At 38.6% G+C, this 24,819-nt stretch overlaps 1 protein-coding gene and 1 long non-coding RNA gene across 2 annotated transcripts; one reads left to right on the top strand and one right to left on the bottom strand.

Annotated features, from left to right (window-relative positions):
• The first annotated feature begins 4,649 nt into the window (after nucleotides 1-4,649).
• mboat1 (membrane bound O-acyltransferase domain containing 1) lies at nucleotides 4,650-21,631 on the top strand. The gene is made up of 13 exons (XM_074654211.1): nucleotides 4,650-4,933; nucleotides 6,105-6,250; nucleotides 6,653-6,730; nucleotides 9,941-10,036; nucleotides 13,017-13,072; nucleotides 13,461-13,515; nucleotides 15,438-15,630; nucleotides 15,840-16,032; nucleotides 16,181-16,284; nucleotides 16,428-16,492; nucleotides 16,599-16,731; nucleotides 17,547-17,698; nucleotides 17,889-21,631. Exons 1-13 carry the CDS (start codon nucleotides 4,844-4,846, stop codon nucleotides 18,064-18,066), a joined length of 1,539 nt encoding a protein of 512 aa, XP_074510312.1. The 5' UTR covers nucleotides 4,650-4,843; the 3' UTR covers nucleotides 18,067-21,631.
• On the bottom strand, nucleotides 16,928-24,336 carry LOC141779400 (uncharacterized). Its single transcript, XR_012596281.1, has 3 exons — nucleotides 24,108-24,336; nucleotides 23,910-23,995; nucleotides 16,928-16,994 (listed from the first exon to the last, which is right to left on the bottom strand). It is a non-coding gene; the product is annotated as an uncharacterized LOC141779400 (long non-coding RNA).
• Nucleotides 24,337-24,819: the final 483 nt, after the last annotated feature.

Below are 24,819 nucleotides of genomic sequence, written 5' to 3'. Positions count from 1 at the left end.
TTACCCTGCACTTTACTCATTTTTAACAGTCTCTTCTGCACTATACTCATTTTTAACAGTCTCTTCTGCACTATATTCACTTTTTTAATAGTCCTGTATCACAGCTGTTACCCTGCACTATATTCAGTTTTAACAGTTTTTCTTCATCTCCTTGTATTTTTATATCTGGTATATTTTTTTTGTACTTTGTACTTTGCACTACTACTGTGTTGCCGGAAACTTGAATAGCCCTCTGGATTGGATAGGTGGCGCAAGTGGTCGGTTGTAATGAAGGGGAGAGGTGGCGTGAAATCTTCAACCCTTGACATAATTTTCAGGATCCCTTACTTAAACTGATTTATTTTTTGGGCCCTTGTTTATCAGAATGAAAAGATTATCTTTGGGGATTTAACACTGACCTTCAAGATAACAGGTTGGTAAAACCAGTTGAGATTCAAGATTCAAGCCCTTTATTGTCCTTGTGTAGTACAACGAAATTAGATTGTGACAATCACATAGATGCTACTGAAAAGATAATACAATAAAAAAGATAGTGCAATATAAATATAAAAAATATAAAAGATAATACAATACAAAATATAAAAAAAATATATGTATATTGATGAGATGACAGTTTTGCCAGATTACAGTTTTGCCAGATTATTGCACAAAGTGTCCGTCAGATAATTATATAATTATTGCACAGAGTGATCAGCATGTTATTGCATATATCCGTAACAGTAGATTTACAGTATTTACATTGCAAAACTGACACAAAAGTGACCAATGTGTTATTGCACATTTACATTGCATGTGTTCAACTCAGACAGAGACGTCAGAGTTCAGGAGGTTTATGGCAGTTGGGAAAAAGCTGTTTTTAAGTCTGTTTGTGCGGATTGAAGTTGAGTGACAACACTAAAATACAACTTACTAAATCTAATGAAATACAAAATGCATCCTTTACTTTCCTACTAAAAGCATAATGATGCATACAAAAACATATTATTTTTTTTATCTGTTCAAAATGTACCTTAAAGGGAGATTTGTCAAGTATTTAATACTCTTCTCAACATGGGAGTGGGCAAATATGCTTATGCTTATGCTTAAGCTTATGCAAGCGTATGTATGTGGAGGTGGTGGACACCTACAAGTTCCTGGGAGTACATATGAACAATAAACTGGACTGGACCAACAACACCGAGGCCCTCTACAGGAAGGGACAGAGCAAACTGTTCGAGGCTCAGGTCCTTCAACGTCTGCAATAGGCTGTTGCAGATGTTTTACCAGTCTGTAGTAGCCAGTGTCCTCTTCTTTGCCGTGGCATGTTGGGGGGGGGTAACATGAACACAAGGGATGCCAACTAACTGAACAGGCTGGTGAGGAAGGCCAGCTCTGTAGTTGGATCTGAGCTGGACCATCTGGAGGTGGTGGCAGAGGGGAGGATAAGGAGGAAGCTGGACGCTATCCTGGATAACCCCTCCCAGCCCCTCCATGACAAGCTAGTCAAGATGAGGAGCACCTTCAGCCACAGACTCATCCCCCCTCGGCACAACACAAAGCGTCTGGGTCAGTCCTCCATGCTGGTAGCCATCAGGGTCCACGACCAAAGCTGACCCCCATATGAGAACTATGAGGACTTTAAGAACTTTAAACACTGCAACCATCTTGGACTCTAACCACTGGCGCACTTTACACTTACTTTACACTCTACATCCTATATACCACTTTATAGACTGCACATTTGTACAAATTACATTTATTTATTGACGGACTGCACACACTATCTTCACCCATTCACTCTGTATCTTTTATATCTCTATTGTTGTTTTTATAATTTTTGTAAACCTTTACCTCTCCTGTGTTTCACTCTGTTTGCTGATGTTGTTGCTTTGACACCTGAACTTCCCTCCGGGGATTAATAAAGGTTCATTTTATCTTATCTTATCTTAAACACTGACCTTCAAGATAACAGGTTGCTGTGATTGCAGATCAGTGTTGTACCAGTTGGTAAAACCAGTTGAGTGACAACACTAAATACAACTTACTAAGTATAATGAAATACAAAATGCATCTTTTACTTTCCTACTAAACGCATAATGATGCATACAAAAACATATTACAATACAAATTAAACCATATTTGTATTTTAATATGTTTTTTATAGATCATGTTTTCTGCACAGCTCCTTTGATAGATAGATAGATAGATAGATAGATAGATAGATAGATAGATATAGATAGTAACTTTATTGATCCAGATGGAAATTAAAGTTTCCAGCATCACAGTTCCATAGTGCAAAACATGTTAGTAAAAAGGCAGTAAAAAAGTTAGAAGTGCAAAGTACAAAAAAATATACCAGATATAAAAATACAAGGAGATGAAGAAAAACTGTTAAAAGTGAATATAGTGCAGGGTGACAGCTGTGATGCAGGACTATTATAAAAAAGTGAATATAGTGCAGAAGAGACTGTTAAAAAGTGAATATAGTGCAGAAGAGACTGTTAAAAATGAGTATAGTGCAGGGTAACTCCAGTAGCTTAGTCTATGAAAGTACACTGTGTGCATTAGTATCTGTTGGGACCCTATAGGGACGATGAAATCACTTGCCTATTTCATGCAGAGCATGTTTTAAAACAATTGCACTTTTTTATGCTTCTTTTGTTGTTTCTGGTCAGTGCTTCTTATTTCCAATATGTCAAGTGCATTGTTGAACTCAAAACAAACCCTTACCTGTGTGTGTGTGAGCATAATGTTGACAACAAGTAGAAATGAACTCATTGTGTCTAAATCAAAAATATGTTTTACATTGCAAAAGTAGGCCTGCAGTGACCGGGTCAAACTCACAGAAGGCAAAATACAAAAGCATCTGCATTTTCATTTAACTAAAAGCTGAATATTTGCCAAAAATTATATATTTGTTTTTATATATCTCCAAATATTTGAAACATTTCCAAAGTTAGCATACAACTGACATATTACAATTCTATAAAACCTACCAATTGCATACAGTAGGTCTATGTATAGTCTAAATGTATCTTTACCAATACAACATTCAGTGGTGGAAAGTGAGGCCTAACTAAGTGCATGTAATCAAGCACTGTAATTCTAATGTATTTGTACTCTACTGTATTTCCATTTTATGCTACTTTATACATCTACTCCACTGTATTTCAGAGAGAATTGTGTACTTTTTACTTAATTTACCTCATATATTTATTTTACAGCTTTAGTTAAGATTGTACATACAAAATATGTATGCTTTTAAAATATGATATATTTTTATTAATTAACTGCACAACAGTATGTAATTGCTTAAAATAATATTTGGCCAACCACAACAATAAAATGCTGTTTACACATAAATGCTTATATAATAATATTAATACAATAATATAATGCTCTGGGAGGGCAGGGGCCATTCTGCATAACAAGTTATTTTATTTTTGATACTTAAGTACATTTTGCTGATAATACCACTTGGCGTATTTATAGGTCAGAATGTACTGTACATACGCTGTAAATAGTTTGTGAAATGCGGTGGTATTATGACATACAGGTTGAAGAGACATCACTTCAGCTTGAGGATGCTTCAGCTGCAACATTGACCTTCAACCTGAAAGAAATTGAACTGGCCTTACAAAATATGCATAATGTCTACCAGGTTGTTATTTTGTAGCTGATCCTGACCTCTGACTTCACCACTGAGTGGTACAAGAGAGGAGAAAATGCACTTATGGGAATCTATTAAATCTAATTTCGTTGGACTACACAATGACAATAAACGCTTGAATCTTGAATCTATTCAAACACTTTCTGTTCATATTTTCTTGATCTAGTTAATGAGTAATTTTTTTTGTCTCTATGAGCCCCTGAGAAAAACAACTGAGGTTAAATAGGGGCTGGTCCCACTCAGCCAACTCATGTTGCACCAAGTTTGTAAAGAGAGCCTGAATAACACCGGAAGTAAGATGAAATGGCCTTCATATGTGGGTTTTTTTAAAATACATATTCCAATGCCCTTGTTAAATGTACTAGACATTACGCCCGAGTTTCTTGTTAATCTTTAACAATTATTTATTAATTAATGTTTTTTTTTTTTTAGGTTAAAGCACTGCCACGTTTGAAAGAAGAAGGATATACACAAAAACAAAAATTATAGAATGAGAATTATTCTAGCTCTAACTACTATAGTGGAGGATTTACGAGTACATTATGGGTGAAAACAAGTTACAGAACAGTTTTTTTCCCTTATATAATACACAATATCGTAATTAACTTTTTTTTATACATATTCCAATGCCCTTGATAAATGTACTAGACATTACGCCCGAGTTTCTTGATAATCTTTAACAATTATTTATAAATTAATGTTTTTTTTTAGATACAAGCACAATATGCACTGCCACGTTTGAAAGGAGAAGGATACACACCAAAACAAAAATTAGTGTGAGAATTATTTTTTAGAATTTTTATTTTTCTATTATTATTATTATTATTATTACTTTTATTATTTATTATTATTATTTTTCCTTATATAGTACACAATATCGTAATTTGCTTTCTGTTCAGAACCTATTTTTGCAGCTTTTATTTTGAAGCAATAACCGGAAGCGCTCTATACATTGTGTCAACTGGTGTCTGCCTTGACTGGTCCTGAGTCTGAGGAGTCTGAGGAGTTAGAGGAGGAGAGAGAGATCCTGGGAGTTGCTATGCCGGGTCTGTCGCACTGTGGACTGCCTTGACTTGTCACGGGGCCTTTCGGACAATGTGTTTCTGTCACAGAAAATAGTAAGTTAGAGGAAAAGCAAGGAGAAATTCAACCGGTAAACGTTGCAGCGTTGCTGCAGAGAAACAACCAGGCAGGATGGGCGAGCGGACGGACACTGCGTTTAAAACCACTGGATCCAAGTGGCTACTGCCTGTCAGTGAATACCTGGGCTTTCCTCTTGATCAGGTAGGAGCATCTGTCCATGAATGAGTAGATCATCATCAGCTATTTGACACTCTATTTCACAAATATCACTGCAAAACTACACATCCTTATATAATTGATATAACACCTCTGAGGATGATGAAACTAGTGGCATTATAACCATTATGCTTTCACAATATGTCCCCATAATGATGTTTTCTTTTTTGTTGTTGGCTGTGGCAGGTAAAACTTCCAGGTCACCTGCCACCATGGCAGATAGGTTGTCCTTATATTAAGAAATATTAGTTTTAAAAAGCAATTCCTAAATTAAAAATAGTCAGGGATTAAGGTTATATGATCCATATTTCTACTGTCTGTTACCACTGACTCAGTATTTAGGGGTGGATGGAAATATTGAGTATTGCAATATTGTGTTTTGTGATACTGTATTAATTAAAAAAACAAAAACCCTGTGTTGAATTATAATTAATAGTGTACATGCAAAGATTAACTCAGGAAATACTTTGCTTTATTTACAAAGATATGCAAATGCATATCCTACTATAAATGCAAATGCAGATCCTACTATTCTGATTGCATAAAAAAAGTTGACTTTTTTATGCTCAGATTTTATGCATATAGCAGTGTTATTTATACTATGATAGTTTTCCTAAAAATTATATTATATCGCATATTAATATATCGCCTTACTTACAGTATCGCAATATATCGCAATATATTGCATGGTAACCCCTGTATCGTGATACGTATCTTATCGCCAGATTCTTGCCAATACACAGCCCTAGTGTTTACGATTCTAAAGCGTTCTACGTAGACTTCAGAAGTGGCAGACAAAGCAATTGTGTGGCTAGTAGAAATGTTCAGTGACCTGCCACATTGGCACGTGAGGAAAAAACTTAATTTGAAACCCTGACGGTCATCAACGCCCACATTGCAGTCCATAATTGTAACGGTGTAGAGTAGATTATCATCAGCTATTTGACACTCTATTTCACAAATATCACTGCAAAACTACACATCCTTATATAATTGATATAACACCACTGAGGATGATGAAACAAGTGGCATTATAACCATTATGCTTTCACAATATGTCCCCATAGGGATGGGTTTTTTTTGTATTAAAAAACTGATATTTGGTTGACTATTTTTTGTGTAAACACCCATCCTATTCTCTATCTCTCCCACACAGGTGAATTTTATGACATGCCAGCTGTTTGCCCTGACTGCTGCCTTCTGGTTTCGTCTCTACCTCAGTCCCAGCCATGCCAATCCCCTGGTCAGGCACGCTGTGGCCACTCTCCTTGGCATCGCCTTTCTCATCTTCTGCTTTGGATGGTACTGTTAGAGATACACTCACACAGTACTCTGTTTTTCTCTCCCATACGATGCTGCACCTCGATTACCAATTTTGAGTGAAAATATGTGGTAGTTGACCTCTGAGTTCTCAACTACTAACTGTCTACCTTTGTGACAAATAGACAGGGCTGATGTCCAGTGTGCAGTGTGCCACAAGTTTATAATTATAGGAGCACAATGAGGCTGTAGAGACAATAAGGGTGCACAGAAAGGAGAAATGTTTGTGGTGGCATTTAATCCACGAGTAACAGGTGTCATGGGAAACACCGCACACTGCATATGTATCACAGCCCACTTCATTTTTAAAATAAAGAACACCGTATTATTCAAATAACGTATAGTAATGATGCACATTTTCAGATCGTGTGTCCTTGTCTGCAGGTACTCGGTACACATCCTGACAGTGGTGGTCGCAAGCTACTTGATCATCATCAGAGGTGACATCAACAACGTGCACAGGTTAGTGTTGGTCTTCATGCTTCAAAGGGTAATCCACATTAAAAGTCTGGGATAAAGATAAGATATGGAGGCAAAATGTTGGATTATAAAATGGATTGTGAAATGTTACAGCGCTGAAATTTGTGACATGTAAACATATCAAATATTAGGTGGAATTAAGTACATCCTTTAGTGCTGTGTGTGCAACCAATCAATGCCTTTTTGCCGTATGTCTAGAGAGGGAAAGTGAACAACATCACTATGTACATATATTTATAAAGAGAGCATTGCTCTCAGCGACCCTCCCCTGCATAAATAAAGGTTAAAAAATAACAACTTTTGCCTTATGTAACAGTTTGTTTGCCTAGGGTTTGGTTAAAGACAAACACAATTATGTTCTGTTGTAAATAAGTTGCTAGACGTGTTGTCACCATGCAGACAGGTGGATTACTGCTACAACAGCAACATATCGTTTCCAAGATACTGGTGCAATTCTAGTTACTGTTGTCTATAGGTAAAACTTGACAACCTGGAGACTATTTACGCCATAGGTGTGTTTGGTTGAATAGGCAGACGGCTTAGTCTAGATAATGGTGATTGTATTTATCATTTATTTGTTGTAGTGATGCAGTTGATTGACATTTCAATCTAGAAAACAAAGATTTATTGTTGCTCACACCTTGTAATTAACTCATTCATTTACCTCCTCCCACTCATTTCAACACAGACTGCCGTGCAATGCACACGCCCCATTATCTTCCTGTTAAAATGTAGCCTGGATTAAAATACTGTTGTTGATAGAAACTGATCTAAAGCATGCCAGAAAAAAGGCAACCAGACATGCCAGCCAGACTAGTCTGTTTTGAGACATCCAGACTGTGCATGTGTGTGTGCATTTTTAAATACTTATTTCTCTTTTTGCAGCCATGTTTATAGCGTATTTGTGTAGCTCTGTGTACACAATGTTTCTTCATATTTGGTTGTGTGTGTGTTGGCTTGAAACAACTTGGATCAAGTGTGTCATGTCAGTTTATTTTTCTTTTATGAATGGAGCAACATAAAGAAGTTTGGTTAGGTTGCCATGGTATTCACGTGTACCTGCAGAGACAGGAAGATAAAACCAGTATTGTTCTATACATGTGGAAGCAAAACACAATGCAAACTGTGTCCCAACTGCTTATTAAACAAGTACACCACATTACACACCTCTTTATCACTGGCACAGAGCGAAAGGAGGGAACTCTGAATGCATCAAGGCATACTCAGGACACTCAGACAATGAGTAATCATTACCTATGCCAAGGCCGAAGGGCCTAGGAAGGAGGTTATGTTTTCACCGGTGTTGGTTTGTTTGTTGGTTTGTCCATTTGGAGGATTACTCCAAAAGTGGATGGATTTGAATGAAACTTTTTGGATGGGTGGGCTGTTGCACAATGAACAATTCATTAGATTTCGGTGGCGATCATGATCATGATCCGGCTTCGGGAATTTTTTTAAATAACTCCGCTCAGCCTGTGCATTAACACCACAGGCTTTAAGACATGCGCAGTGTTACTGATGACGCGTTCATGACGCGTCACCCTGCCTCTTTCCTTCTGCCTGCAGAGAGAGGGACAGAGAGAGAGCGGAGGGTGGAGGGAGGGGGGGACACTTGTAGATTCTGCGTTTTTTCACATTAAACTCTGTGAAATTACAGTTGAGTTCAACCAAAGCACACTTGGTGATTGTTGGAAAGAGTAACGACGACGGTTTGAATTAAGTGTTTTCCGCTGCATACAGCTGATCCCAACATAAACAAAAATACACGTGGATGATGGCGCAAGCTACACGGAGAGGGGGGGGGGTAATCATACTCGGGCAGCTTGACGGAGGTCTGCACTCTCCGAGTGCCATTCTAGTTCGGATATGTTATAAGTTGCATCTTAGAATAGGTCAATTCATACATGTTCATGGTCTCAAGTAGTAGCTCCTCTGATAAGTCAGGATAAAGTTTATTAAAAATCAGACAAAAAACTGATTGTTAGTCTAATTCAACTGCATGTTGTTGTCACTTACATATTTTTAAAGTCACTAATTTCATCGGTAACAAATTATTTCTTCTGACCCATTTCTAATTTGCAAGTGCAACCAACAAGGTTTGCAGAAAATGATAAGGAAAATAACGTTTTGATGAAGACATTTTTAAGGAAAATTGATAACAAGTATTACATTCTTAACATCCTAATTTAAAAAAAAGTTGTTACTCAATCACATACAGTAGACATCCATGAATTGAGCTAAGCCAAGCTCATCTGCATGCAGATATGTGAGAAAGACATGTGGTCGTCTCAATCTGAGTATAGTGGGTGGAGGAAAAAAATCGATACAGCATAGCATCGTAATATTTTGGGTAGCAATATTGCATCAATACACAGACGTCCAGTATCAATCTTTTATTATATAAACTATTAACTTCTTAAAAATCAAAGGGCCTGGCCGCTATTCTGTCTTTCAGAGGTTGAGCGGGCTCAGTCTTCAAGTTAGAGTGAAGATACTGGTATCATATGAAACTAAAAAAACCTAAGGAATCGGTTGGTTCCAACTATGTCATGTTACCTTGTTGGGAAGAATGCTAAATAACGCTCCAAAATTACACTCAATTTTGGTGAGGAAAAACTGGCATGGCCATTTTCAAAGGGGTCCCTTGACCTCTGACCTCAAGTGAATGAAAACTCTGAGATGAACATATTGAAAACTGTATTTTATAAGATAAAACAGATATTGATGAGCTGCATAATTTGTAGTTGAAAAAAGGTAATACATAGCAATATATCGCAATATATCTTTTTTTATCAGCATATTGCAAAATGTTTAAAATCTCAATAAGATTGCATCGTGATAATATTGTATCGTGATTCCCATCCCTTATCTGAGTATGTAGAGAAAACATCGCTATCCCTTCAATTATTCTAGATGTTCCATCAGCACAAAATCTCTGAGGTGATATTGGAAATTTTGTAAAAAAGGCAAAGACACAAAGCTGTGTGTCTGTGTATTTGGCAAATCCTGCCAATCTCTTCTGAGTAACAGCTTAGTAGTAAAAGAAATGTCTTAATCAACCAAGACATTAAAGAAACTGATTAGTTAATTGACCAAATAGGGCGGCCCTACTGTAATATTTACATGTATTGTATCACCAGAACATCTTAATTGTCTTGTCTGATTTAGTTTCACTCATTCCTCCACATACAGGTATTCCATGGTGACGGCTATGGGCTACCTGACAGTGTGCCAAGTGAGCAGAGTCTTCATCTTTAACTATGGAGTTCTGTCCACTGACTTCTCTGGGTAAGGAAAAAACTCAATCACTCGGTTGTCTCACCTCCTTTTATCTCTCTTTGCCACACCTTCTCGGTGACAGCATATTAGTCATTTCAGCTCTGATGTTATCAGATGTAAACGTTGTACTTGCTTACACATTCGCCAGTGCCACGGCCTTGTGTAAACACAACAGCGCTGATTAAAAAGCAGCAGTGTGTGTGGATTGTTCACAGTTGACATTGTCCAGCCAGGTAGAGTTAAGGTACTCGCTGCCTCCTGGCAACTGTGACTTTGTTGTGTTATTAGAGACGAGGCTGATTCTAAAGGAGTGGGCAGTTTACTCTTTAGTAAGTTTCTCTTTATTTGAAGGGGTTCTTTTCATTACAACATTACTCATAACGAAGTGTTAAAAGAAGAACTTATATGCAGGAGGGGATTTCCTAGAACAGAAGTCGGGCAGTGACTCCTCGGTCATTGCTCATTATTTCATAAATGAAAGATTGCATCATCAAAATTGACTATTTTGAGATCTTCCCATAGCTACTTTCACACTGATGGCATGCGGTTGCTTTTGTTAACATACTTGACCTCCCAGGAGTCTCAAGAAAACAGACAAATATTTAACTAAACATGGACATGCAAATACACAAGTGTTGTGTCAGGATACTGTGTGAAGTTATTGTACTAGGACAGTTCGTACCAGATTAAGCAGGTCATGGTGTTTTCTGTGTGCAGTTGTTTTTTAAAAGGTGACAGTCTAATTTGCTGGCCCCTGTATTCAGCAACTGTTTTTCCCAGTTTGTCCTGGTGTGGATGAATTTGCTGGCAGCCTCACATGCACTTCGCGTGACTTTGGCGATGATCAGCCAGGCCTGTGAGTCAGCCTGGGTGAGGGTCATGTGTTGAATTATAAAATCTAGCTTCTTTAAGCTTCCATATTGGACAGATGAATAGTTGTAGAATCACAGAGATGGTGTCCATATGTGTAGCTACTTTCACAGGATTGGATGTAATAATCTTGTGCCAAAGGAAATACTTTTTAAGGTTCTGTGACTCAGTGGGCTTTGCTGTTTTCTACTGTTGTGTTGTCCTCATTATCATCTTGATTTATTGTGTTCCCTGTTGGACGATGCCAAATGCAGCTCATCTAGAGCTTATCTCTCTAACGTCTGTGTGCTCTTCTCCCAAATGTCGTCGAGCATTTCCATAAGCTGATTTTTTTTTTCTGACTTTGTGCAAGGCAGCAGAACTGAAATTGAACTGGGTCAAAAATCCTGTGTACGGGGCCAACTTTAGAGCCTACACGGAAAAACAGAGTGTGTCGGCCCCAGCGGTGGAGAGAGTTGCACATACTGGCTGGCACCCTGAAAATGTTTCTCTAAAGCCAACAGCCAGCTCTCATTGAGCTGGCAGTGCCAGCCGCTCGGCCCCTCTCTGCCTCGGTTTTCCATGCTGTCCACACAATGCAGCCCACTCACACACAGCAACCAGTGTGTGTGTGTGTGTGTGTGTGTGTGTGTGTGTGAGAGAGAGATGCAGTTTATGTGTGCCTTTGTGCACACACTCACATTCTTGGGACAGAGAGGTCTCTATCTATGAATGAAACTAGGAGAGGGGGTGTGAAACTAGTCTGTTCAGACCTACTGTACACGACCTTAATGCCCTCCACTGTTGCCTCACTTCTAGCACGTTTTGGTAGCATAAATGGGCTAACTTACTGAAATCGAAATTTAAGCTACGTAAGATAAACACAACACAAACATGAGTGTTACACACATAATGTATGTTCACCCGTCTCTGTTAACATTGTAATGCTGTATATTGTATATTGTCGGTCTGGATGACAGTGTCTGAAGTAGCAATCTTACTAGTGCAAGCAAATGACTAAATTTGATAATTTATTAAGATTGCAAATAAGTGTGAAAAACTGTAGTATTTGATGGGTAAAATCTTCTTACTTGGTGTAATCAACTTTATAACATCAATTTCTTTAAAACACCGTGAGCTTGACGAAGATGGCTGTCAGGCTGTGCTGGTTTCAAAGAGAGACAATGATCAAGTGAACATTTAGAGATTTGCATAAAATTGCATTGGATTAATAATAAGTGACCTGGTTTGACACTACTGGAAAGAATGAAGTGATTCACAGTCTGCAGCCTCAGAGATGCTCAGAAGGCGTTTGCTTGGGATGTGTTTTGTTTCAAGTCAGTTATAATAAATGACTGAAAAGTGCTCTTTTTCACTAAAACATCCTGCTTCTGAGCAAACAAACGTGCTGCTTCTGACTTTTAAAACATTTAAAAACAGGATCCCTGTACTGAAACTTTTTCAGGATTGCCCATCTACACCAGGCAGGATGTGTGAGGCTAAAAATACTAGGATGATTGTTCAGCTTTTTATGGATTATTTTAGTTCCTATGTCACCGTATTGTGTGAATTATAAAACTTTATATATCCATTAAAGGTATTTAGTGGTGAGGTTGCAGATTGCAACCAACTGAATACCCCTTCGCTCACTCCTCCCTTTCAAAGACTGTAATAACGTCACCGCCGAGGGCAAAACCGTGGTCAACGGAAGTCACACGGCGTCTGGCGGTACCACGGTTTTGCACTCTGCGGCTCACGTTACTGCAGTTTCACAAATGTGTTGGAGAACAGTGACCTTCAGGTTACGTAAAAAATCAAAAGGCCCTCGCTAGAGCCAGTGTTTGGTTTGTCTGTTCTGGACTACTGTAGAAACATGGCGGACTCCGTGAAGAGGACCCGCTCCCTATGTAGATATGAAGGGCTCATTCTAAGAGAAAGAAAACATGATGATTCTTAGTTTGAGGTGATTATACACTAATGAAAACATAGTTATGAATATTATATTCCATTTCTGCTAATAGATCCCCTGAAATGTTACACACTGTTCCTTTAAAAAAGGTATTTATTCTACATGCATATATGCAGAATCTCCACAAAGTCAGTGTCTAACGTAACTTACCATTGATTTTTTTCTACCCAGGCCTCTGATGATAGTAACCCAGAAGATAACCACACTGGCTTTCCAGCTCCATGACGGTAAGATAGAGGAGAAGATGGGCACGCACACACACACACACTCATTGCGCACGCAAATATTGGCAAGCTTTTAATAGTGGAGACGATATGCTCTCACATTCACTTAAAGGGGCGGTATGTAGCACTGACAGCTAACATTTTAAAATAGGTACTGCAGTCCAAATTCAAAACATTGGAGCCGTGGCCCATCCGCTCCTCCAGTGTGACTGATAGCAGTTAGTGTGTTAACATCACGGTTTTAACAGTGAACCAGCATGCATGATACCAGGACCCTGAAACTGAAGCAGCTACATGGAATTCAGCCATCATTAATTTGACTATTTGTCGAAAAGTGGCAAAACGAAAGTTTCCGAACATGTCACTAATGACGTCATATCTTGTTTTTCAGGTATGTGCAAGAAATCTGAGCAGCTGACCCCGGAGCAGAAATATCTGTCTATAAAGTAAGTTTTTACTGTGGTAAATATTCACAACTTCAATCTTTTGGTCATTATATATCGCAGTGTCAATCATCCGGGAGAGACTTTTTGGAGACAAGTCAGAGCACTGTGAATAATGATCTTTTTTTCCCTGCTGAATTTAGCTGACCTTTGAGATGCACATAGTTTACATTGTAAGGTTCATAATGTATCTGGACCCAATGTCCCCGTCAAAGTATGTATGCACAGAAGGTTGCATCTGAATTAACACCTTATTTAAAGAATAAATAACTGTTTCTTTTCCTTTAGCCACGAAGGGACAATGACAAGGAGATGCAATCATGGTGAATAGCTTGTTCATGTAAAAAAAGCATGCTGGTAACTTAGATGAGAGGCATCATGTTGCATGGAAAATATGACATTTTAGTGCACGTGAATCAATAAATCCACATTCATCAGTGTACCATGCATGCCATTTTAAAATTGATTTTGAAATAAATTAAAATTGATTTTAAAATGTATCAAAAAGCAATCATAGTGTTGTGTGATAACCCTGCAGCTCTATATTCAGTGACTGTCTCATGTGTGTTAGCTTACTTTAAGATTCTTGTGCTACCTGTAGGTTTGGATATCACTCACATTTTATTGATTCTGCTTTTACTTTTCAATTCTGGTTGTACTGTAATCATTAAAGACAAGCTTTGATGCATGCATAACTAGCATTGTAGACAGAAACTCAATAGGTCAGAACTTTTCTTTCAGAAATCAATAGTCGTATTGAAGAAGATTTCTTTATCAGTATGTGGAACTGGTTACAATTAGGGCTGTCAAAGTTAACGCGATAATAAGCGTGAACGCAAATTTGTTTTAACGCCACTAATGTATTTAACGCAACGTGTGATTTTTAATTAACCTCTTAAAAATCGGACGGGCCGCCGATCTTCGTAGCATGCTCAGTTTTATGCTGGATGCTGTTGATGCTGTTATCATGTGAAACTATAAAAACCTAAGGAATCCATTGGTACCAACCATGTCATACTAGCTTGTTGCGAAGGAGGTTAAATAACGCTCCAAATTTACGCTAAATTTTGGCAAGGACAAACTGGCATGGCCATTTTCAAAGGGGTCCCTTGACCTCTGACCTCGACATATGTGAATGAAAATGGGTTCTATGGGTACCCACGAGTCTCCCATTTACAGACATGCCCACTTTATGATAATCACATGCAGTTTTGGGCAAGTCATAGTCAAGTCAGCACACTGACACACTGACAGCTGTTGCCTGTTGGGCTGCAGTTTGCCATGTTATGATTTTTTCTATGCTAAATGCAGTACCTGTGAGGGTTTCTGGACAATATTTGTCATTGTTTTGTGTTGTTTATTGATTTCCAGTAATAAATATATACATACGTTTTCATAAAGCAAGCATATTTGCCCACTACCATGTTGAAATAGTATTAAATACTTGACAAATCTCCCTTTAAGGTACATTTTGAACAGATACAAAATGTGCGATTAATTTGCAATTCATTGCGATTAACTATAAACAATCATGCATTTAATCGCAATTAAATATTTTAATCAATTAACAGCCCTAGTTACAATTCATAACCAGTTCAGGTTGATAACCAATCTTAGTACCTTAAAATGCTGTGATCGGAGAATCAAAGGAAGCCAATCAAACACTTGGATTGTCTCGTATGAAATTTTAAAGAATCACTTTTTGTCATTTACAGAATGTTTACTTTTATGTAACGTTTCATCTGCAATGAGTGTTCATTTTTTTTTTAATAAATGGCATGCTTTTCTCACGTTTCCACCCAACTTAGATGAAAAATGCAAATAACACTGTTGCATTTCACTTGAAGGGATCACTGTTATCATACTGAAAATAAAAGGGTTCCTTGCTTTGTTTTAAATTATTTCTCCTACTGTTCTCTCTGCAGTAGGAGGCCTTCTCTCATCGAGTACCTGAGTTACAATCTGAACTTCCTGAGTGTCTTGGTGGGGCCGTGCAGTAACTATAAGGAATACATAGACTTCATAGAGGGCAGACACATCAGCAGGAGGCTGAGGCAGCACTCTGGGACGTGTAATGGGCAAAACGGCTATGATAAGATACCGGATCCGTCACCTCTGGTAAGTTCATGAAAGCGCTTTAATTTTTTTTGTCGTATCAGGAGTCTGATTCTGCAGTTTTTGCACCTAGTCCTACTGCTGTCATTGTTTAATGACTCACTTCCTCTGATCTCAACTGGACCTGGTTTTGCAGTGACTTTAATAGTCATCATGTTCATTTGTAATGTGTGTTTCCATCGTTGCTCAGCAGTTATCGGTTTTCTCTGCAGAACGCTGTCTGTCGAAAATTGCTGGTGTGCGTTGGATGTATGCTGTTCTTCCTCACTGTGACTCGGTCCTTGCCGATAACGTACAACGTGGACCCCCACTTTGTCAGCCAAGCCCCCTTCCTCACAAGGCTCATCTACGCTTTCTTCTCCATACAAGCAGCAAGGCCCAAATTCTACTTCGCCTGGACTCTAGGTGAGCACTGCGTTTGTGTGTGTTTCAGTTGTACTGTAGTTAGCCAATTGTCAGATGAGAATATGATGGGAACATGAGCAGCATTGCCATGGAAGTTTTTTATTTATTATTATTATTATTATTATTTTATTTTTTTCTGTTCTGTCAGCTGATGCAGTAAACAACGCTGCAGGTTATGGTTTCTTGGGGATGGATGAAAATGGAAAGCCATCTTGGGATCTCATCTGCAACCTCAACATCTTGGGGATTGAGGTACCCTCGATGTTTCACGTGGTTTAAAAAAACACACATGCATAGTCTCTCTATACTGTGTTAAAGGACCAGTGTGTAGGATCTGGTGGTGTCTAGCGGTGAAGTGAGGAGATTGCAACCAACTGAAGCCTGATCTTTTTCAGACCGCAACCAGCTTCAAGACATTCATAGACAACTGGAATATTCGAACAGGAATTTGGCTCAAAACGTAAGTGTTCGCGAATGTGAACTTCAATACTGATGCATACAGTCAGAAAACATTTACTCAGCTTTCCATTTCACAAATGAATATGTTTGATTCCTGTCATCCTCAGGGTGTGTTATGAGCGAGCCCCCAAGCACAGGTTGGCGTTGACCTTTATCCTGTCTGCCCTGTGGCACGGTGTTTACCCGGGGTACTATTTCACCTTCATCACTGCCATCCCCATCACCATGGCAGCAAGAGCTGTGAGTACGCTACCTCAAATTCAAATGAATACACCAGTGTACAACTGGAAGGAAATTTTGTAATTTTGATAGCTTTATTCAATAAAAAAAATTCTATATTGTTATTATTGTAAACAAAAACACTTCTCAGTAGTAAAAACAAAAGTGGTTCTAGAAATGTGTATCTGTCAGAAAACACCTGCTTACCTGTATAAGAAGGTAAGGTTGATTGAGTGACTTCATCTGAGGTTTCAGAGAAAATCCAACAAGTACACCTGGCTGACCTGTTCATGAAAGAAGATGTTATAACAAAGCAAAATATAACATACACAAACATTAGTTTTCGTAGTCTAAATTCATACAATTAAGGAAGGTAATACATTATTGTCATGTAACTTAATTGGGTGAGTTAAAATTACATCGACAGCATTGCTTAAAGAAGACCTATTATTATGCTTTTGTATTTTTTCCCTTTCCTTTAGTGTTTTATATAGTTTTTTTGTGCATGTAAAAGGTCTGCAAAGTAACAAAAGTCCAGGCCAAAGGGAGTTACTCTCCCCCACAGAAACACTGCTCCGGAACTGCCTGAAACGCCTTGATTGAAGTCCTGCCTTTTCTTCTGTAATGTGGTGACGTCACCTCAAACAAAACTAGTTAGAGCGGAGCTGGAGCGGAGTCTGAAGAGTTTGGTTCGGTTGACCAATCACTACAGTGGGCCAGCTAACCAATCAGAGCAGACTGAGCTAGTTGTTCTAGTAGAAACCCAAAATACACCGTCACTGGTGTGAAAATTATTATTATTTATCCCTCTCTGTTCATCTGTCTCTCCCCACCAGGTACGGAAGTCTGTTCGCCACTACCTAATGGGCTTCAACGGCTTGAAACTGGGTTACGACATCTTAACTTGGGCAGCCACCCAGCTGGCCATCTGCTACACTGTTATGCCTTTTCTACTTCTTGCAGTAGAGCCCACTTTGGTTTATTACAGGTATGAAATACTCCTCTTTTCTCCTCTTCTCCTTTTGTTTTATACATTTCCAAAAATAATCTTTATTTTATTTTCTAACATGATATTTTGTGGCCTGCTCTATTTTGTCAGGCCTCTTTTTCCTACGGATTTCCCCTTACACTACATTAATGACAAAAGTTACTCTCCGTTACACTGTTTTTCCTCACAGGTCCATGTACTTCCACGTTCACATCATCAGCATTCTGGCTGCGATCGCCCTGCATCGGAAACACAAACCCAGTGAACCCTCTGCCACCACCAAACCGTTTCCCTCCTCCTCCCTCTCGTCTCCGTGCTCAGCCCAGTGCCAGCCTGTTCACCCCAACAACAACGACAAAGTAGACTGAAAATCCCCTCTTCACGTTCTTTTTTACCCGGCTCTCAGTTGAGGAAGTTCTCTCAAAGACAAGTCATTATCCCTAAAGGACATTCAGCCAACAAATGGGAAAACATTATTTATTTTTTGGGACAATAGGAAAAAAAAACTTTGACAGCACAATATGATGCAGGACTTGAACCTGTGGCACTGGATGCACATGGGGAGATTAACAGATGGAAAGATTAACAAGATCAGAACCCTGATTCTGATTCGACAAACATGAGCACCGCGGCCCAACTGGAAAGAGAAACATTAGCTGAGTGAACATCTCTGGTACCACCACCATCACCACCACCACCAGGACGCTGGCCTCCTTCCACTCACTCCTCCACCTGCCCCCCACTCTCCTCCCTCTGTGCCCATCTCAACACCAGCCTGCCTGCTCCGACAACAATGCAACAGTGTGAAGAGAGAAAGGAGGCTCACTTTCTTTCCTGTCCCTCGATCTGCGCTGTCCTGCCGATTGGTGGGATCTAAGCCAGCACAGTGGGAGAGCAGCTCATAAACAGGGCACAAATACCAGGACACACACACACACACACACATACACACACACACACACAGACACTAGGACACAAATATGCACATACTCTCTTAGACACGCTCGTACTTGGTCACACTCTGACGGCATACAAAGGCTGCTCTTGTGTGGCCACAACAAAAGAGCATACCAAGAGGAGAGAGAGCCCTGGTTTATATGCGTGTGTGTAGACCTTGTCATGAAAAACTGAATTGACCAGTTTATAAGCCATGCGGCTCTCAAACTGTCCAGTGAAACTTTTACTAATGACGTCTTTTTTAAGCAGAATGGCAGCTCCTCCAGGTGAGGAGACTTGACCCCTCTGCAAACACTTTGTTGTAGTTTCTATGGATAATCCTGGGCTTTAGCGACGCCCCCTGCAAACATAAAAAGGAAAAGCTAACAAATATTTCAAGAAAAAATTGTGTGCTATTACGACAGCAAGTCTTTGCTTGTGTTGTTTTTTGCATTGCGCAATTGTTACAAGTGATGAAATGGTGCAATATGAGCAAGGGCTGGATGATATAGCCAAAATCTTTTATCTCGGTATAGGTCATTTCATATCTGAATAACGATGTATATCTCAATATAGCATGTTTTCTGATAATTCAATAATAGTCTATATGAAATAACCACATGGTAAAGCCTATTTTTTCTATACTTCTGTGGGAATTAAATACTTTACAGTTGAACATTTTTCTCATTTTAAGAACTTGAGTGCAAAAAAACCCAGTTTTAAGTCAAATTATAGAGAATAAATAAATAAATATAGACTATCTACCTAGCCTATATCACGATAGAAACGGTATAGAAAAATATATATACAATTTTATATTGTTTTGACAATATGCAGTACATCGTCATATTGCCCAGTCCTAATATTAGCACAGATTGATGTTAACAGTTTAAATTTTCAATGATTTCATGAGCATAATCAGTCCACTTTCCCTAAGAAATCTTTTTGTGCTGAAGCAGTAGGGAATTTAATAGTGACATAGATCTTAATGTGTTAGTATTTTACCACGTGAACGGTGCTGGACACCTGTTTAGGAGTTTAAGCTGTGTTGAAACTGAGAGGAAATACACTTGAAGTTTCTATTTTTTGGGAGGTAACCATTGCACACTCAAAGAATGGAAACTGTGTCCAAAAATAGGGATTTATAAATCAAATGTTTTTCTTCTCAGTAGGAGCAATGTGCTGTTTTCGTTCTGTGGATTCTTTGTGAGGAAGAACACATTTGAAAACCGCAGATTTACTGGAGCTTATGTCAGCAGCTGCAGGTTGATTTAACAGAGACATCTGCTGGTTGTTTGTACTGTCTGAACTCTGCTGAATTAAGCAATGAAGGTAAGCCAATTTGGACTGAGTGAAACTGCCACGCTGCAGCATCTCCCAATGCAACTTCATACCAACTATGAACACAACGCATTCTTTTTTTCCCACTGATATTACAGTTTCTCAACACAATTCACAATGTCTTCTCTTTACTAGCTTTTACTTTTTGCACAATCGCAAGTTTGCTGAATCAGAAGGTGATGCTTATGATTAGAGATGAGCTAAGCACGGTGAAAACACAAAGATAACATTCACATTTTTAAGCTATTAATTATTATTCTGTTATTTTTTCGTTATCACTCATGAGAGGTTTGAGAGCATTGGGAGTTAAAAGTGGCACAGTGGCTTGGTTATTAATGGTGCTACCATTAATGGTTAGCTTTTTGCTACATTTATGGGTTGGTTATAATGAGTTGCGCTAACAATAATAACAAGCTGCAATGCAAGAATATTTTTTTTGGTTGTGTAACTGGAGAAGAATTACCCTTTAAATGTATAACACGGGATACCGAATGAAACTGCAATTTCTTTCTTTGGGTACAGCATGTGAGCAGCATGTTTATCTGTTTTTAATCAGGTTGGAGACACAATCTTAATGCATTTTATTACCTGCTTTTGGAATTTAATCTCAACCTTTTGCCTGTTTTGGCTCAGTTTACATATTGACTCAACCCTCTGATTCTTAATATGTAGAAGGCCAGAATAGTTATATCAGGACAGAGATTACATCTGTGCCACAAGGAGCCAGTTCACATACAAGTGCCTGGGGTAGCATGAATTGAATTAACATTATTAAATAAATACAGCAGGGGAGTTGTTCAAGAGCATAAACCTTTAAGGAGAACGAGAAGGGGGAACAAATCTCTTTCTGATTAAATATTTTATATATGAAGTCATTTTGGAGCAAAGATGGTGATATTTAATTTTTGTTGATTATTTTAATGTTTATATGCACATTAGTACCTCTCTTGGAGTTAATTAAGTGTCAGTAATGACTGCTATGGGGACTTGTAGACTTGCAAGAGGCCTGCAGTTAAAAACATTTAGACTGCTGACGGTAATATACAGTAGTTAGTCCCCATGACAGCCACCGTCAAAGGCTGACTGCTCCTAAACTCCTCAAGAGGTGTGTGTGTGTGCTGAAAAGTCTGAAAACTCTTCCCAAGTATGGCTTTGCTATAAGTAGTTTTTGTGAAAAAAGCCTTTATTAACTTGAACTAGCTGTAACCTTTAAATGTGTTGTTGTTACCAATAATATGTTCATGGCACTGTATAGTTTGCATGTTGTGTTTTTAGTGCAGGGAAATGAGCGACGAGTGGCACATACTGTATCCAGAATGACTGTGTTGTCAGAATGAGCAGCTATTTCAATGACTTAATACTGATTGTAAAGATATTTTTTGTATGTTTTCTTGTATGCGTGATGAAATATACAGACTGAGAGTGCGTGTTGCTCCATTTTAGTATTGTTTGTACGGAGGAAAAGAGTGAGTGGTATAAAAAAGATTTGAGTAACAAATAAAGCTTCAGTGAAACACACTGTTTGAATTGAATAAGTTGGTATATAATTAATGATAATGGGGGAATTATAAACCATTATGAAGACAAACGTGTAATTTTGGTTTTCTGACTGTCTTTTAGGAACAAGTAAATCCTTAATAAATCCAGGTGCCAGTGCATCCTATTTGTTTTCTGTCTGTTATAGTGTTCAGTTACAGGCTCGTATCAAACCCTCTCTATGCGACGGCTGTCCCCTGCTGTTTGATCTCCGATGATACTCTCAAAAGTGGCGCTGCCTTGCTGTCCCTTGTGTCACCTGTCTGTTCCCCTCTGACAAACTGAGCTCACAGACAACTAATGACAACCAGGGGGAAGAAGGAAATGGGACTGAGATGACAACAAGCAACAACAAATAGCCTATACTGAGTGTATTCCGCTTTAGAGAGGACATAGTCACTGTTTGTTTTTACTCAGTATGAGACTGATTGTCTTATCTATGCATAAAATAAACAATATGGAGACATACAGGTAGTTACAGTACATGGCCCTCAGAATAGTTCCTACAAACAAAACCAATTCAGTACACAGGTGGGAATCTGGAGGGACTAAATAAGGTAGATTAAATATTTGACATTATTTGACAGCCGTGGCCGGAGGCATTATGTTTTTGTGTTGTCCGTCCGTCCATCTGTACATACGTTAGGGTGACCAGATCCCAACAAACCAAATGTGGGACAAAAAGTGTGTTTGTGTGGGACAATGTGGGACACGTTACCAAGGCTGAGAGGTAGTCTACAATTTTGATATAATGTCTATCTAACTTAAATAATAAACATTTCTATTCTGCCCCTTACATGAATTGCCCTTCTTGGGATCAATAAAGTTGTCTGATTCTGAATCTGAATATCTTGTAACATCTCTATGCTTTGCCCGAATGCATCCATCCATAGATCAGCACATCTCTTTTTGATCCGCATGTTTCTTGTGAGACTCACATGTACTGTGTCGCTTCATGTCCTATTCCCCCCCGTGTGAAATTGAAAAATAACTGGCAAATTTCACACAAAACTCTGAGAACCGCCTTCTTCTGGCTTATAAATAATTATAAGTAGTTTCAGTCTTTGTTGTAGCTGCTCTTCCTTTTCTTTGTGGTATAGTTTCCATCATATTCCGACTAAATCTGAATAGCTTGTGACTTTGTGTGACCTACAATTTTCTCCGTTGGGCATAGCGTGGCAAAGACGGTGAAATGTTAACCTGCGTAGTTTGACAGCAAACACAGTGCCGTGATGACAGCCTTCCCTGCTTTCTTCACAGCCATTGGATAAAAGCCAGATTTAAAAAAAAGCGTCTGTCCTGCAGTGGTTAAACTTTTGAAAACTAGAGCCAAAGAAAATGTGCGACATCGTCTCAATATGTGGGACGTGGGAAAAGGGGATAGAAAAACTGTGCAGTCCCTTGTAAAGTGAGACACCTGGTCAGTTTACCGCACGTAAATGAATTCAAGGATGAAGTGATTTGATTTTGGTGGACAAAGATGGTGGACCTTGAGTGAATTTCTTCAAATTCAGCACAAACGTCCACTTGGACTCAAAGATCAACTGAATAGATTTCGGTGGACAAAGGTCAAGGTCACTGTCACCTTATGTCCGTCCCATTCTCGTGAAAGTGATATCTCAGGAACGCCTTATGCGAATTTCTTCAAATTTGGCATAAACGTCCACTTGGACTCAAAGATCAACTGATTAGGTTTTAGTGGTCAAAGGTCAAGACCACCTGGACCTCACGTCTGTCCCAATCTCGTGATATCTCAGGAAACTTCGATTCAAAGATGAACTGATTCGATTTTGGTGGTCAAAGGTCAAGGTCACTGTGACCTCACAAAACATGCCATAACTCAAGAATAACCTCACGATGTCATAACTCAAGAATTCATATGCTAATTATGACAATTTCACACAAATGTCTAATAGGATAAAATGATGTAGTGATGACACTTTGGACAGACATTTGTGTAAACTGCAACTTGACTGGTTGGCGGAGGCATACAACCACAAGGCGGTACTTCTACTTTAAAAAAGTTTTTAAATCTTCATGTGTGTATATAGAGGTCAAATTTCAAAACATTGTGACATATTCTCAGTATGTACTGATCTCTCTGTACACACAGCTTCAGTAAGTCTACTGCCTTTCTGGAGCAGGAACACTTTATCTTGTTTTAGCACAAAGCAAAAGCTCATTTTATTCACAGTATATTGGATTCCTACTTTTTTACCAAATAAACAATATCACTTTCCCTGCTTGATGCAATAATGAAAGCCAATGTATTTTTCCATTGTGTGCAACTTAAAGCTAGGGTCAGTAATGTTGAGCCAAAGCCGCTCGCCCACAATTACCATTATGAACGTGAACATATCATAACTAAACAACAAACATGAATATTGTTAGTACTCACAGATGTCAAGCTAGCAGCTTGTGGAAGACTCCGGTGATGTGCAGGTAGGCAGACAGGAAGGTTACTTGGAAAATTTAACCTATGACCTGTAGAAAATATCGAATGACTGATTTGAATATCATATCAGCTTCAGCCTTAGAAGTTAATGAGTACAGAGCAAGATTAAGATGCAAGTAGCTACAAAAAAGCTTGACCCACCATTTTATCTTCTTCCAGTGAACTAATGTCAGCAGCCAATATGAATGTTTTCTTTCTCGGTAATTTAGTAGACAGAACTTTGTGTGAAATCAATGAAAATCTAATTTGTAATACTGGGAGCTCACCCACAGTGCATCCCCACGGGTGTTTCCATTTAATCTGTCTGATTACACCTCCTCCCAGTGTGTGTGCGTGTGTGTGTGTGTGTGTGTGTACAGACTGTGCTTGATTGCCTCCTGTTTCACCGATTCAGGTGGGTTAACTTTATAACTTTTATTCATAAAAAAATCATAATTTTGCTTCAAACTCATCCAATATGTATCCAACGTGCTAAATTAAGGACACGGTGTTCAATACAGATGTGGGGAACGTCTCACCTGCCTCAGTTTGGATAATAATTTGTTATTCAAGCATTTATTCGAGTTAAAAGATCAACTGTTATGTCTTTGAATCAAACTTACACATAAACAGATGAACAAACAAATCCATTTTAAAAAGATGAATTGCATGTGCCATAAACTAAAATGTATCATGTGATCGTGCAGGATGAATTGGGGAAAGTCCACACCAGGCCAGATGTTTGCAGCCAGATGATAATTGTTTAATCAATGTACACAGAAACAAACTCCTATTCTCTACTCCATGTTTTCCTCTATATTATATTTATCCTAAGTAATCATTTTAATTTCTCTCTTACTACTTTGAAACAAAA

The sequence above is a fragment of the Sebastes fasciatus genome, chromosome 12, assembly GCF_043250625.1.
Source record: "Sebastes fasciatus isolate fSebFas1 chromosome 12, fSebFas1.pri, whole genome shotgun sequence".
Taxonomy (NCBI): Eukaryota; Metazoa; Chordata; class Actinopteri; order Perciformes; family Sebastidae; genus Sebastes; species Sebastes fasciatus.
The sequence above is the reverse complement of the archived record's forward strand: the minus strand, read 5'-3'. Positions and strand labels throughout refer to the sequence as shown.

Excerpts from the sequence above, each read along its gene's own strand:
- mboat1 (XM_074654211.1), top strand. The coding sequence starts at position 4,844 with ATGGGCGAGCGGACGGACACTGCGTTTAAAACCACTGGATCCAAGTGG. Across the intron at positions 6,731-9,940 it reads GACATCAACAACGTGCACAG|GTATTCCATGGTGACGGCTA; the intron begins GTTAGTGTTGGT and ends CTCCACATACAG. Across the intron at positions 10,037-13,016 it reads CTGTCCACTGACTTCTCTGG|GCCTCTGATGATAGTAACCC; the intron begins GTAAGGAAAAAA and ends TTTTCTACCCAG.